This window comes from Thunnus maccoyii, chromosome 18 (assembly GCF_910596095.1).
Source record: "Thunnus maccoyii chromosome 18, fThuMac1.1, whole genome shotgun sequence".
Taxonomy (NCBI): domain Eukaryota; kingdom Metazoa; phylum Chordata; class Actinopteri; order Scombriformes; family Scombridae; genus Thunnus; species Thunnus maccoyii.
Window position 1 is genome coordinate 11,579,699 of NC_056550.1, and position 16,971 is coordinate 11,596,669.

The 16,971-nt window shown below is 38.4% G+C and overlaps 1 protein-coding gene and 1 long non-coding RNA gene across 2 annotated transcripts in view; one reads left to right on the forward strand and one right to left on the reverse strand.

Annotated features, from left to right (window-relative positions):
• Nucleotides 1-10,476, reverse strand: part of LOC121884616 — a 24,277-nt gene extending 13,801 nt beyond the window's left edge. The window contains exons 1-2 of the long non-coding RNA XR_006092387.1: nt 10,394-10,476; nt 6,823-6,897 (exon numbers count right to left, since the gene is read on the reverse strand). This is a non-coding gene — a long non-coding RNA (uncharacterized LOC121884616). The remainder of the gene's footprint in view (nt 1-6,822; nt 6,898-10,393) is intronic.
• Nucleotides 10,477-10,498: 22 nt separating this feature from the next.
• kcnj12b (potassium inwardly rectifying channel subfamily J member 12b) lies at nt 10,499-14,359 on the forward strand. Its single transcript, XM_042393507.1, has one exon. The coding sequence runs from the start codon at nt 10,515-10,517 to the stop codon at nt 11,781-11,783; it is 1,269 nt and encodes a 422-aa protein (XP_042249441.1). The 5' UTR covers nt 10,499-10,514; the 3' UTR covers nt 11,784-14,359.
• The last annotated feature ends 2,612 nt before the right edge of the window (nt 14,360-16,971 follow it).

Sequence of the window (16,971 nt, forward strand, 5' to 3'; positions counted from 1 at the left end):
AGGCGTGTGACCTACATGCAACTTTTTTGCTCAAACTAAAATTTGTCAGCGTTTCCATGACAATGGATATATCCTACATTGCTCACTTGATACAAATATAAATTGGCACCAACATCAGTTTGGCAACACCAACCTCTTCATGGAGGACGATGAGGCTGATTGGTATTTGGGGAAGTACTGTAAGAGTCAACTTTTGTATGATCTGTAAGTGAAACAAATAAGAAAAGTTTGGTTGGTGCAAAATCATGGACATCTTAAAAATTGTATAGAATGATCCAATAAAAATCGGTTCAAGGATTTACTGTAGGTTAGCTGCAGATCTGACTAACTATTCCATAGGATCAGACCATGATGTTTAAATTACATTACTTGATTACATTATGACCAAAAATTGTCCATTCACTTATTTATTGGAAAATTACCTTTACGTATAATATTCTGTGAGGAAAAATAACTGATATCCACTTGTATGAAGTTGAATGATAAAATGGTTTAATTGATATTTTTGCAGATGTTGCCTGGATCCAAGAGGCACCTGGGTCCAACCTCCAGTCCTCTCTATGTGGAGCTTACCTGGTCTCCCTGTGTTCACTTCACAGGGTGAGAGCACTTAATTACTACAAGGCAGGATGTTGATTAGGCTGATCTGGAGCATATTTCCTAACTGGAGCAGGGAGATAAGTAATCAGCTCCCTAAAAAAAGTCCTGTGTCTTGTCTATGTGTAGTGTTTCTTTCTGTTCGGTGGGTGCACAACGCCTCTCTACCCCACTCACAGGTTGTTTTTGTCGGTGCTGGCTGCCAACAGAGACTCTCTCTACAGTATTTCTAGCTTTTGTGTTTGTTCTCTCTCTTTCTTGTGATCATCGCTGTTTTACAGGCCCTGTAGCTATTTAGTTTGAAGTTTTTGCAGCAATGTTAAGATGGAAGATGGAAATGATTTTTTGCTGCTGTTATTTTTAACAGTTTTTTATCCATCACAAGCCCAAATGTAACCTGGAAATATCCTGATAAATAATAATGAAACTAGTAGTAATATTGGCATTTTATTTCTGTAACAGGGTTTTAATGGGACAGTAAATAATATGGTAAACAGGCTAATTTGCTCATAATAATCGGGTTATATCAAGTTTAATACTTTCTCAGTAATATCCATGTAAATACTAGAAGTATATCTAGTACTAGATGTAATAATAGGTGGATAATGCTTTGATGAAGACAAGGGAACTCAAGAGGTAATAATGGGGCAATGTGTTAATAACAATACAGTAAAACTAGTTTCATGTTTTTTCAATACTTGCAGGGTGACATCAGTGTAATTCTTCCACCTTCACATTAAAATTATTGTTAAAATTCTTCTTCTTATGCAGAGACCAGGAAACATAGATAATAGTTTTATGGTAACAGCAACATTCATGGTTATGAATATTATAGGTTGTTCCTAAGGTATTAATCCTTTGATACCTTGTTATTACTCTGATGTAATATAAAGTGTTTTCACTAATGATTGCTGAAAATGATGTATTGATATCATCAGTATAAATGCAGTCATGGACTCACTTTCAGTGGTGTGATAAGATATATTTTGTTATGTTTCACACATTTTTAGTTGGGTTGGCACAGACATCTTATTCATGTTGTTCTGCATGTTATGTTGTTAATACATGTGATACTTCAGGTTAAATATGAAAAGCACCTTCTTATCTTTTGCTTGTGCCCCTCTGCTGTTGCATCCGCCAGTAAAGCTCACAAAGATGTGGACACTAAATAAAAACTCCTAGTTTTGACAGAGCCCAACTTTTGGAACGAGTAGTTAATCTAGAGGCAATTTAAAAAAAAAAAAAAAATCAATTTTCAATATTCTTTTCTTTGAAACATCAGTAGGTCAGTATGTAAAGAATACTGTAATATAAAAGACATAATAAACTAGACAATTTTTGAATGAAAGTGACACACACAGAGTTAAACGCTGCCTCATCGGACAGGTTACTTTAGCTGTGATCGTAGTCATTATGATTATGTGACAAGTGTTGTACTTTTTCCAGTGATAAATATGTTTCCTCCAACTGAAAGGGATCAAATCAAAGATTTAAAAATGTGTGTACTATTAGGATGAAACCAAAAACCCAAGAATTAATTTAAAAACACAAAACTGATTAAATAGGTCGACTAACTGTGCAGTTAATTAATTAAATTCTCACCAGCGTTTACAAGCCACCACTTACAGCTACAGATAATAGAACAATGAACAGGAAGTCCAGAAACACAGCAAGTGAGCACAAACAGCAGGAATGCTGCTAATACTGAACTAAACAGACGGTTACACAGTTGTATAATTAGAGTACCTGCCATGCTCCTGATCCTGAGTGTCCTGCCAGAACCAGAAACACTCATGTCTGACTGAGCTTTGAGTAAACATCCTGTGCTCTGCCTGGTGTCTTCTCCACCACACAGGCATAACCACAACGTGACATAACACTCTAAAATGATTCAGGAGAGTTTGAGTTTGCTGATAATCTGAAAGTTGATCAAATATGATCAAGCCTGTGTCCCGAGTGTGGTCAAGCCTGGCCCACTTTGTCCTGCCGCAGTGAGGCAGCCTTTAAATAACTCACTGGGTACGAGGTATCGGCTGTGGGCTCTCTCCGTCCCAATAGCACACTTCACATCCCCATCTGGTCTGCCATCTCCTAACTGAACCCATAACCTATTTACAGCCCTGACATCAAAGGAACAGTACAGTAGCGGTAACATAGAGTGAATATAAAGCTAGATCTGCTGGATTTTTGAAATGCGCTGTAGAAAAAAGTTCTGCATTTAATCACAATTATACCCTACTTTAAGTTGCATTCAATATATTTTCTGATAAAGATTTTACTCCATGAATATCTGCTTTGTCTTTTAAAGAGTTACTCATGTAATGGAAAAAAACAGCAGTTCAAGGTGCAGTGTGTAGAATTTAGTGTCATCTAGCGGAAGAGACTTGGCAGAAATGCAATAATCATGAGTATGTTTTAATTAGTGTATAATCACCTGAAACTAATTATTGTTTTTTGTTACCTTAGAATGAGCCCTTTATATCTACAGAGGGAGCAGGTCCTCTTCCACGGAGGCCACCATGTTGTACTGCCATGTTTCTACAGAAGTCCAGAGCAAACCAAACACTGTTTCTAGAGAGGGCCTTTCGCATTTTTAGCGAGTTTCATGGCCACTGTAGGTTCTCCTACATACTTGAAAGGGGAGGGGGAGGCGGAGGATTATTCAGTTGGTTGCAACCTGCAACCTCACCACTAGATGCCACTAAATCTTACACACTGGTCCTTTAAAAAGTAACAAATAAATAAATATGATAAACGCGGGGTGAAAAATCTGTAGTGTGTTGTCTTATTTTTAAATTTTTATCATACACAATTTTTATCATACATCATAAATTTTTATCATACACTAAACACACTGTACATTAACATTACTTACATGCAGTATCTTATGTTGCGTGCGAGATGTGAAGATACAGACATTTTACTGCTTTAATGAACATAATTCCAACAACATACTCTTAAAGGTCAAATATTCCTGTTACAATCAGAAAACTGATACCCTGACTACCTTGGCTTATTTTCCTTGGAGGCCGTCATATCGCAGTGTCACACGTACCTTCCACCCAGGTCTCTGCTCTGTAATGGCCTCTCGTGAATCTGAGTCAGGCCAGGACTGGAACAGATCCTGTTTCTGTCCTGTAAAACTAACAAAGGAATTACAAACTCCTGGGCAGAGCAGTGTGGTGGAAGGTTTTTCAAAAACAAGGATGGCGTACGTTGTTGATCGCACACTGCGCACAGCAGTGGTATTTCAGTCAGGGGTGTTTGGGAATGAATTGTTGCACAGAAGTAGCATCCGCGTGTCTGTCTTGAGCCTTGGTCCAGAGTCAAATATCTGGAGTAGTTTTGGATGGTTTGCCATGAAATGTTGTAAAGACATTCATGGACCCTGGAGGATGAATCTTGATTGATGTCCTGACATTTCAAGTGCCAAAAGCAGATCAAAGTTTCCACTCGCCTGACACCTCAATTATTGACAGCATACCTTTAAAAATAACAACCAAAATCCCATCAGCTTCAACTGTAATTCAATATTACAGTAATTTTAGATTTGCATCAGTCCTTATTGCACCTATCACAAGGGTCCTGCTCAACTTTTTTTTTCGCCCTGTAATACATGAGAAATACACTGATTTCCTGCTTTGTCCACACATGCACACATAAAACAGAAAAGAAACTGCCTACATGTGCTTTTGAAAGTGCAATATGTTCAACAGGAGCTGCTTTGCTTTCTGAATGAGTCAAAATGGAGACCACACCACCCACTCTGTGATCTGTTTTGTGTTAGTTAAGAAACATTGCAGAGTAGGACAGTTAATTAGATGTGTGAAAAATGTCTCTATTTTCACAGATTCCTTAAGAGTGTGTAGATTTTACTTCTGAACCAATAATACACTCAATGTGCCAGTCATGTGTCTATTGTTCTGACTTTTCTGAAAAAAAGTGAAGATGAAAAGAAATATTCGTCTACATATTGGTGGTTCATCCATTGTTTGAAACGACACCGTTTTGCAATAAAAACACTCTGTACAAAATAAATAATTAAACCTAATCAAATCCCAAATAAATTAGCTTAAAAATGTAAATGTTCAGTTAGTTTCTGGGCTCTGCAGTACATGTCAATTTTAATATAATAAGCCAGTTGATTCTTTCAACTCCGATCGTTGCTGACCAGCACTGGTGCAACACACACGTTGTCTCCAAATGCCAAGTATCTACAGTGACACCGTGAAAGGGAGGGGGAGGACGAGAGCTGAGCAGTGAGCAATAGTTCACTGGATGTGGGATACAGAGTGGGATCTGCGGCAGAACAAGATCAGATAGCAGATATACTAAGAAAGTGTGAGACACTGTGGAAGAAGAGAGACTGTCGACTGCTTATAACTCCAGAATAAGCTGTGAGGAATTAATTTTTGATTGGATTGGACCCTACAGGCCATGTGAGCCCTATATACATTTAATTTGGGATATCAGAGTAGCTGTGATCAACTCCTTGTGCTATTTTGAGGGGGCAAAATTATGCCTTCAGTGCTTCACTAAAGTCACTTTCTGATTTCTGGTCTGTTTCTGATCGACCGGATATCAACCGAGCAGTAACTTTGGAGGACTTGACAGTAGGAGTGATTGTAATGCCCTCCTCATTCAATGGAAAAACAGATGCGTTTAAACTAGAAGGGGAAGACATGAAGGTACTCTGTGGCCATTTACTTTTCTGCCTCACAAGGTTAGAGTGGTTCTACCCTTAACAGAAGAGAGGAGTTAAAGAAACCTGCTGAGAAACATGCAGCAGTTTGGCTAGAAGACCTGGAAGTAAAGGAAAGTTGGAAATCAACAATCAACAGGAAGACTTACACACAAGGTAAGCTGCTTGTTCTTGTACCATAGACAGAAAAGCTAAATATATTACTGTGGCTGACACCTTTCCTTAGATTCACTGACTCTGTCTTATGTCTCTAATTGTTCAATTCAAATGTGAGCTGTATGATGTAAGATCACAGCCGAGCCAGGACAAATGTGGCTCCTGAGAGAGCTGAGGAGCAGTCGCCCAGAATATTAGATATTAATATCCCTTGGACACTCAACATCCTGCTTCCTAGCAACTACAGCATTGAGAAATGGCAACTGCTGCGTAATACGCACACACATACACACACTGACACAGACACACACCCATGCCCATGCACAAACAATCACAGGCTAAAAAAATCTTGAATTTGTTGTTATCAGTTTTCATCCTGGACTCTGTAATTAAGGTTACAGAGTAATTAAGAGAGTTTTAAACATGGCACCAGCTACGGAACTGGTGTAATAATTTACTGACTGTTGACATGTAATAGTAGTCTAGGGCTGTTGGTCCAGATTGGTTTTCCGTGCCGATAGTAGTTTCCTCTATTTGATATTATACAGAATGGGTTTCAGGAATTTATTGCCGGACCTCTTGTGACCAGACATTTTTTACTGTCACGTTGGGCATTTCAGTGCCGTTAAACGAGACATTTTTACTGTATTGTACTGTTTTAACCCAAACCATGATCTTTCCCTAACTGAGTGGTTTTTATGCTTAAACCTAACCATTTTTACCTAAATGATGGGAAGGTTTGGCATATCACCTGCAAACAAAAATGTTCCTCCATTTTGAAACAACCTGAATTTGATCACGTGATCTTGCGCAATCAGTACCAATACGCATGCATAATAATTTCCGTACCAACAATAAATGGACTATTGACACAGTGGAACCCATACCAATAGCCACTTCCTTTAAACATACCTCGACTTGAATCTGCACAGATAGTGTATTTTAAATTCACCACCTACTTTTTTAATGTCCTGCCATTATTTTTGTACAATCTGTTTGGTTACTGCTCTGTTTTCTCTATGGGGTATCAATGTCCATCTCTTCATAACCATGCTGGGGAGACCTACGCAGCTGCTGTTCTGACCCCATTTTTAAACTTAATTAAAGATAAAATCCCAGTTGCTTTATAACTGTATCTTCCTTAAGTGCTGGGGTACATTAATTGTGTTTCACTGCATCTTGTTTTAGGAAGAAACACCACAGAAACCATTTTTTCTGACTGCCCCCAATCAATCTTGGAATATTTTAGTGTGTCAGATGTTATAAAAGATTAACAATATAATCAAAATCAATAATTATCTAAAAAGGTAACAGTAAACATTTCACGTCACAGCCAGTTGCTGACCAACATATCACCTTGTGCTGACCTGTAGTTGAAGTGCTTTCCTCTGGGTCCCCTGGGGTCTGCATCGTGATGGTGTGGCAGCGTCTTATTTTAAGACCTGAAATGAGTGAAGTTCCATCAGAGCCAGAGTCAGCCAGAGTTCAGCTACAGTCAGTGTATTAAACCTATGATAGTATAAAAGCACCAAAACAGTTGAACCTCAGTAAAGCAACATTTCTCAGAACAAACTAAATTTCTTGCAGCATAATGCAGGTACATAAAACTTGATGTTTAGCCATGCTCAGAGCATGTTTTATGTCCTATCCATCAGTCAACCAGTCAACCAGTCTGGTCCAGACTGAATTATTTCAACAATTATTGTATGAATTGCCATGAAACTTGGTACAGACATTAATGGTCCCCAGAATATGAATCCTAATGTTGTTGATTATTCCTTGACTTTTGCTCTAGTGCCACCATGAAGCTGACATTTGTGTTTTTTTAGTGAAAATGTGAAAAACTATTTTTGATGATTGTCATGATTGTCATGAAATTTGGAACATTCATGTCCCTTTAAGGATGAATTGTAATCACTTTGGTGATTCCCTGACTTTTCATCTAGCACCATCATCAGGTTAAAAATTCTAGTTGTCCAATTCTGACCAACTTCAAATCTAATGACATTCCCATCAGCCTCAGCTTTACTTTGTGTTTAGTGCTAATTAGCCAGCGTTAGCATGCTAACTAGTGATGGGCAAAGCAGTTCTTTTCAGTGTACTGAATCATTTGAATCAGTTCATTAAATCATTAAAGATTTGTTCAAAAGACTTGTTCACTGAATCGTTCAGGGCTTGACCAGACCTAGTACCATTCACTCTAACTCGCTAACTAATGAATGGAGAGCGTTTGTTCGTGAAGAATAGCCAGTGAGCTGAGAGTTTAATTTTATAAAGATACAGTTTGAAAACTGAAAGCTGCTATAACAAAGTCCTAAAATCATTGCAGCTAAATGTTAGCAGCTGTCAGCTGTGTATTTGCTGTCTTGAACACACCCCATTCCTCCTGCAAACAAATGACTTGAATCACTTGCTCATTGAGTGAGTGATTGTATTCCTGTGAATAAATTATGTTTGCTTGCAACTGGCTGAGAGCTCAACTGAACTGACTGAGAAATTAACAGAAATTAACAGATCAAGTGATTCAGTCCATTTTGTTCACCCATTCTTTTGAACGAATAATTTGCAAACAACACAACACTAAAGCTAAGCCACTAAAACTAAGACAGTGAATATCCATGCTAACCATTATCATGTCAGCATGGTAGTAAGCTGATGTTAAAGGATAGGTTCACAATTTTTCAAGTCTGTCTAAAAACAACAGTCAGGTGCCCATCTGAACATTGAAACAGGTTTTATTCACTTTAATCATTCCTCCTGTTCATACTGACCATTAGAAGATCCCCTTCAAATGTTTTACAATATAATATAAGGATTCAGCTATTTGAGTTAGTCAAATAAAGTGGATATCTTCCACATTTAATCTTTTTAGTTTAAAATTCTCTCTCTGTGTCTCGAGGGACAATGTTTTCCCGTTCAGCTGCTGTGGAAGTATAGTAACAAAAAGAGGGAATTTTGGACTTAAAATATAGTAACTTTGATTTGACTAATTTGGACAACTGAAACCTCATACTGCCTTCAGATAAACTTCTAAATACATTTTTGCACCGAACAAGGGCTGTGGATTTTGTCACCCATCACTTACATTGAAAGTGCATTATGAAGAGATCTCTTAATGTCCAGTATGAACAGGAGCAATAATTACAGCAAGACAATGTCAGTGTTTATTTGGTCACTAGACTACTGTTTTAGGACAGACTTGAAAATTTGAGAACATAACATCCTGTAACATTTACCACAAAGCACATCTGTGTGCAGCCTCACAGAGCCGCAAGCTGGGCTGTAGACTAGTGTAGTGATGTTTATTACAAAGCTGAATTATCATTAATGAACTGTTTAAATCAAATGTATTTCAAGCAGAAGCCTATGAACCAAAATGTCCTGAGGATCACAATCGTCTTCCTCTGTGTGATGTGTTTCTGTGTGAAACTGCTGGATTATCCCAAAATAGCAGATCAGTGTTCATACATTTTATGGGACCCATCATTCACAAAGTTCACAAATAACTTAGCAAAGCGTTATAAATCTCTCCTTGTTAGCATTTTTAAGGTCCTTGCCAGAGGCGTACTGTATACTGTAGTACCACCACTTGCATTATCAATAAAATCTCAAAAAACTTAATTAGTAATTTAAAATACAGTAGATAAATAAATCATGTTTATAGAGTGAAAACATTTTGCCACACACACTAGCAATTATATTAAAGACGTTTTTTTTTATTTGGTCATCAATGCACAAGTTGGATGTGCTGAATGATGTAGTTGGGACAAATCAGGATAAAATTCATCCTTTTTAGAAATATTCCCTCCATTTGCGTGTCTGAAGTGATTCCATTGATTCCTACCATCAAACTATTTGTATCTGAGGCTGCCTCTTCTATGATACCCAATGTTCTGCCCCATCTTTTTCAGCCCATATTATTTTCCGGCACAATCTCACAGGGGAATCACACAGCCTCATCACAGTACTCCAGTGACTCTAATAGCTGTGCCAGCTGGAAGAAACAGAAGATACGTCATATAAAATGGCAGGGCATTGGATTAGCTGGCTATTTCTGTACCTTGTTGATCAGAGAAACATGTATTGTATATACCAGAGTATTTCCAAGAGAGAGGGGGAGAAAGAGAGGTAAGACAGAAAATCAAATGTATGCTATGAAAGTATATATTGAAAATTAAATGTATAAGATTAACTAGTATCTTCTAAAGCAAAATTAAATATCTTACCCATACACCAAATTTTCAACAGAGGGCAGTTTGAAACACCACATAATCACCACATTATCATTTTCATGTTTGTCATAAATTGTGCAGCATAAATTTATCAAGATACCTAGAAAGCTTCAAACACATATTATAGTGAATTACATTCATCAATGACACTTTAACTGAGAAGAAAAATGGTCAAAAAAGTTGTTACTAAATCAACAGGCCAAAATATTTAAGTGAACATTTGCTTTTACATCATAAAACCTTTAGAGAAGATAGTAAGTCTAGGTCATTTCAATTACATAATTAATATTAGAAATGTGCATATAATGCATCAAAACATTTGGAAACTGGAATCCTGAGCTGTTACATAAGACCAACCTTCTGGAACAAATACATAAAGAGCATTTGGTACAGAAAAAAGGGTTTAATCTCACATTGAAGATATATAAGGAGAAGTGTACATCATGTTCATTGGCTGCCTGAAGAACGCATGATGCTGACGACAATATGATCATACCATCTACTGAGGCCAGAAGCAGCTAAACACGGTTAATGTATAAATGTATAAGATAAATGCGTGACATTTCTGTGTGATTATCTTTATACTCTATTTAAACAACCACTTTTCAGGTGACATCCATGATCTTTACATAAATTTAAGTGTGGACAGATAATAATAATCATATTTTCTGTCCTTCCTTCACAGGAAACTGCAGTTGTGCCTCACCTCTCAATTCCAGTTGACGCTGAGTCTGTGTTGGACGGGGCTCTGCACTTCCCGTGAGCCTGGTCAGTTTTGTATGAGCAAGGCTGATAGTGTGAAGCTACGTGGCTGTCCCCACTGAGGCATGAGTGTGGGAAGGGCCCACCACCACAGCTTCATTTCCTGTGAAGAAGAAGGCCTGAGACTAAGTAACATGCCTGCTGTGGGCAGCTTCGGCAATGGCAAGATCCACACGAGACGCAAATACCACACTCGGTTTGTCAGCAAGGCTGGACAATGCAACATCCATTTCTCAAACATGGATGAGAAGTCACAGCGGTACATTTCTGATATTTTCACAACTTGTGTGGACATTCGCTGGCGATACATGTTCCTGCTGTTTAGCCTGGTGTTTGTGGTGTCCTGGCTAACGTTCGGCTTGGGATTCTGGCTCATCGGCCACCTACATGGTGACATGGACCATCCTGGAGGGGACGACAGTTTTGTTCCCTGTGTCATGCAGGTCAACACCTTTGTGGCAGCTTTCCTGTTCTCCATTGAGACCCAAACAACCATCGGATATGGATCTCGCTGTGTGACCGAGGAATGCCCTGCTGCTGTCTTCATGGTGGTCTTTCAGTCCATCATGGGCTGCATCATCGATGCCTTCATGATTGGTGCAATCATGGCCAAGATGGCAAGGCCCAAAAAGCGTGCAGAGACTCTACTGTTCAGCCACAATGCCGTCATCGCCATGCGTGATGGGAAGTTGTGCTTCATGTTTAGGGTTGCAAATCTAAGGAAAAGCCACATAGTGGAGGCTCACGTCAGAGCCCAGCTGGTGAAGCCTCGTTACACAGAGGAAGGAGAGTATATCCCTCTGGATCAGATTGACATGAATGTAGGCTATGACAAAGGCACAGACCGCCTGTTTCTGGTTGCACCCCTCACTGTCATTCACGAGATTGATGAGGAAAGTCCACTATTTGGCATCAGCAAGCAAGATCTGGAAACATCGGACTTTGAGATAGTAATCATACTTGAAGGTTTGGTTGAGGCCACAGCCATGACGACGCAGGCACGCAGCTCTTACCTGCCCTCAGAGATCCTTTGGGGTCATCGCTTTGAGCCCCTCATCTTCGAGGAGAAGAACCAGTACAGGATAGATTACGCCTACTTTCACAAAACATTCGAAGTACCATCCACCCCAAGATGCAGTGCCAAGGACATAGAGGAGAGAAAGTTCCCAACGTCTGGTGCCAACTCCTTCTGCTATGAGAACGAGCTGGCCTTCATCAGCAGGGATGAGGAGGAGGAGGGAGACATGGAGAAAGAGGAAGGCAGGATGTGTTCATCAGTGCATACCACACCTAGACATGATCAAACGTCCTCCCGCAGAGAATCTGAGATTTAACCTTTGGCTATTGCTTACCAGAACATCAACATTTTGTTCTTTTTGGATGCAAGCATCACGTGATGTATGAAGAGACCAATGACTGTCAAACTACTGACATGAGGACACCACTGAAGACTGCTCTGCTGCAGCTGGAGGAAAAGCAGAACCGATCTCTGACATACAAGCAACAATGAAACTCATCAGATTTCTCATTGGAAAAACTCCTTGCTTTTTGCTTCCCTGGGATGGTTATTGAGCTTTATCAAATGCAAACAAAAACTGTCATGTTTCAATTTGCAGATGATCCTAATAATAATGTGCATGACAATAGCATAGTTTTGTATGAATATTTTGGAAAATGTTGGATAACTTTGATGGGACTGTCTGTATAGGTGCTGTTCACAGTCCTCAAATATACAGTTTATAACGGAGTGTGGAGTGAAATTGACACTTTGCAATCGTTTAGAAAAGCAAACCTCGGGAATATTTCTCCGGAATAATTCTCCTTTTTCCATCTGGAAAAAGTGTAGATCAGCAGTGGATTTTCATCTTAATGATATAACTTATGTGAACAGTAAAACTCTAAATGTTCTACATTATACAGTATCAGTGGATGACTTGGTTAGTCGGTAACCGATATACATACAGGATTGATTGAGGTAGACTCATAAACATTTCGATTATATAAAGGGAAAACAAACTTGATGGTGCACGGTATGCCATTTAGGCATACTAACAGGGAAAACTATTCATCTCTGTCTTAATGTGTTAGCTAATGGGAAACACTGGCAATGTGGCTTTGAGAGAATGTTAATCAAATAAGTATTGAATAAATGCTCGTTAAGCCCCTTAGTTACTGTTGCTACCCCTGTCAAGCTTAATGTTCTTGGACAGCATATGCACTTTATAATGATAATGGAAGCTGACCACTGAAAATTTGGCTTTCAACTTGGTCGGCTGAAATAACACAAGATAGTCTCTCCTGGAAGGCATTCACAAAAAGTGACAGAAATACCAGTGTAACGAATGAAAAGAGAGAGAAGTTTAAATCCTGATTACCTTACAACTTCAACACACATGGCCAATCACTGCATGAGGTGATGAAGACTTTCGGTTTCATAAAGTTACACAAATTATTGGACACAGTTGACCCATGTAAAAGACATGGACATAAAGATATAGCATGTTATTGTAGACCCACTATTACAACTATTAAATGCTTTAGGATAAGGACTATCCAGGACCAGCTTCCACACACTGTAGAAATACTTCATGATTAATACACTGGTCTGAATGAGGGTTTTGTTAAAAGTAATCTGTAACCCCACACAAAATGATGTAGCTTGAAATGTCACTGGCCTTGGAAGTAATGCTGGGTTAGGTTAATACTGTGGGTAGTAAGCTAGTCAGCCAGGCATGCTAACACTTGCAGTTTACATTAGAATAAACACACTGTTTAATCCATTCCTTACACCTTTTCTTTTGTATATTTGGTTTTGGTGAGGGTTAGCTAGGCAACTGTAATATTTCTCTGACATGTGGAGAAATATTATAGTTGCCTAGCTATGTTTGGACAATCACTGTTTGGGCAAAGTGATATCATGGGATGACATAAATAGCATGCCATTTTAAGGAAATTTTGCATCATGTCTACGCATTTTAAGCTTTTCGCATGTCATTTAATGCTGTTGGTTAGTTTTAGGCACAATCAAATGCGGAAAAATGTCCTGACATGGCGGTAAAAGTGTCCAGTTAAAATGTCCCAATGTGACGGTAAAAATGTCCGGTTAGTGGTCTCGAGCAGTACTCTCCTGCTGCTTTTACAACTTTTTGCCTTTTTGCCTAACTATCTAGCCATCCACCCAACATCCACCCATCCCACCTCCTCCCCAAAAGCCAAAATCACCTTATAAAAGAAAAGAAAGAGACATTATATTGACGTCATCTGAAATGTGTCACTTCCCCTGTCACTCAAACGTAACTATAGGTCATTTTTGGCAACTCTAAATGGCGTGAAATGACATGCAAAAAGCAAAAAAATGTGTAATCATAACAGGGGCTGGTCAGGGGCAGGTCTGGTGAACAGTCAACTGACTTTAGTTTGTCAATTCTTCTCAGATGTGGTCTGTATTTCCCTTTATAGGGAAATAAAAACACAATTGTACATAAAGTCCGTATTTCACAGTTGAGCCATTTTCTCCTCATAAATGTGATGCTGCAGGTCAAAATGCAGTCATGATGGCCTGTGTATATATATATACAAAATGAGAAATAACCAAAGACAAATAAGAAGCATTCAAAGTTAAACCCCCTCTGTGACCTCAGGACATAAAAATACAGCAACAACAGGAGAATTTAAGTGAAACTCCTCACATATTGGTAATCAAAGACTTATTTTGGAAGGCCCCCACAGGCAGCAGAGGAGTCTAATTAAAGTCATCTGAAATGAAACTGTCACATCAATGACCTGTGGGAGACTGAGTGGACTGTGTCACATCTGTGCTCCATATTGAGTTTAAAGGCCAAATTAAAAAAACAAAAAACAAATATTGACCAAAGAGAAGTCCTGACACACATATTTTCTACAGATTTGACTACATGAGCTCTGGAAGGTCACAAGATCAGAAGCTTGTAACAAGCTCTAAACCAGATGTAGATGCATTATATGTGTGGGTCACTATGGGATAAGATGAGATGATAAATTCTAGTTCAAGATCTTAAATAAATGTGAGTCACACAACAAACCACAATGAAGAAGTAAGAAATAAGCAGTCAAATCAGAGTTTAAACAAATCAAACTTTAACCTGAGAAAACTTTAAGTATATTAAGTTTAAGCTCTTAGTATATAAAGTAAAATAATATAAAAACAAAACAATTCAATTCAAGAATAATTTAAATTAATCATGATCATCTTCATACAGAGCTTTGACCTGATCTGTTCATGTTGTGATAAATCACACGCACGGCTACATATGATTTAATTAGCTGTTTGGTTCATTTGTCCATGTTCTCTGCCAGTGACATTTAATTATCATCTCTCTCTCTTTCTTTCTTTCTTTCTTTCTTTCTTCTTATGTTAATAGGACAGGTAATGAAATATTAGGTCATATTGTATACCACACTATCACTGATGACTGGTGAGATGAATTAGTTTTCCATGTGGGTCCATAAGGGTTATCTTTTACACCTGACTGCCATTTCAGCAAATTTCAACACATTTGTATTTATATCTTGCTGACTTGTGCTGAAATAAACAGAAAAGGCATGCTCCAGAAAACAAATGGTGTTTCTATTGCCATTTGCACCAAAAGCGGAGCACAGGATAAGAGGAAATTATTAGAACCTGTAAATTTGTTAGGCCTGTATTGTAAATAAAATGTTGTTTTTTTGTCATATGATCTTTGTGCTTGAATAGAGGCTAAGTGTTAATATATTATTTAATATCATAAGTTGCTTGAGCAAAGCAAGAAACTGAAAATACTCTCTTTGCTTGATGGACTGAAATAACATCTACACATTTGAACTTTGACCTCTTCTTGTCTTCCACAAAATGCATTTGAAGCCATCTTGACTCTGAGTTGCACCTTGTTTTCTTTTTGCAGGGTTTAGTTTCATGTGTGAGACAACAATTTATAAATTGACAGACAAATTTAAAAAATCTCTTGATTATTACAATAAAATATATCAGACAAAGCCAACAGTTCTCTGTTTCCTTCATGGTAGACAAACAGTAAGTACAAGGATAATTTAACAATAAGCATTTGCTGAATGCATTTGTTGTTGCGTTATAACAAATAAGAGCAGCGGGGAGGGAACGTGTGAGCCAGCTGTTTGATAAACAGAGAGGAATGGAGTATGATTTATGACTGTGATTTGGTGGGGGACGGTATCTGGTTGGGGTCAGAGGTTTCTTCTTTCACTCTTATGCAACCAAACAGGCACGTCTTTGCATATGTACAGAGAAGGCTTGGCGGTCCTGCTTGATTTCACTGCCCTGTAACCTTGAACACCGGAAAAGAGCTCCAATGCGCACACACACAACCACAGAAACCATCACCATATCAAAGTTTCAAAATAGGACAGTCGTTGTAATATTATGACCAGTGTAACAGGTTGTTTTCTCTCTTTACTTATCTTTTAAATACACAAAGACACAATCAAAGTTTCTGCTGATGTGTTTTACCAAAAGTTCCTGTAGAATTTAGAAATATAAAGGACAAGGCTGGAGATTTTCTATATTTGTTGTCAACAAATCTCTTGTACAAACAAACCAACAATGAACTGATCCTACTTACAAGTACTGTGTGTGTATCCAAAGCCTGATAAATCATATTCCTCTGTGTCGTAGACCTTCGGTGTTGTCCAAAAGCTATTAAAAACACATCAGTGAGTCACACTATTGCCTTGAGTGACATGCTCTTTCATCACGAAGAGTTTGGGCATGTTAGTTTGTTTAGAAACAGCTCCAAAGACTAATAACAGCGATCACATTTTCAGTCTCTGAAGAGTAGTTCCGTGTGCAGCAGACACAGCTTGTTGTGTTACATATCACAACCTCTTGACTTTGTGTCAAGGCTCTTTGAGAAATTTACAATGAAGCTCTGTAAAGGGAACTGCGTTCCTACGCATGCGCAGTGGTGTCTGCTGTACACAAAACTACTCTCCAGAGACTGAAAATGTGATCACTGTCATTAGTCTTTGGAGCCATTTCTAAACAAACTAATGTGCCTGTAAGGAACATATCACCCAGTGGACAACAGTGGAGGTCTACAGCACAGAGAAATAAGATATATCATGGGTACACACAGAATACTTGTAAGTAGGATCAGTTCATTATTGGAAATCTCCAGCCATAACCTTTAAGTAGAATATAATTGTATCTGCTTCTTGGTAGGTGGTGGGTACTTCTATCCAAGAATAATGTTATCCAGATCTGGTTTTATTCAATTACCATTTATTATGACTAGTCAGCTAAAGAGTGGGTGTGTGAAATATTAAACTGTTTTCCTGGCAACAACAAGTCCCATCACAGTGACATTTAACAGAATAAACTGTTCTATCCTTTCATGCATTTGACTTTCATGGAGTTATTTTACTGCCAAATGAATGTATAATTTATTACTTTAGAAGACTGTATCCTCTGAGAACTGCTGTATGACGGAAGGAACATCGAGAATAAAACGGGATGCTTCCCACCCACTCTGC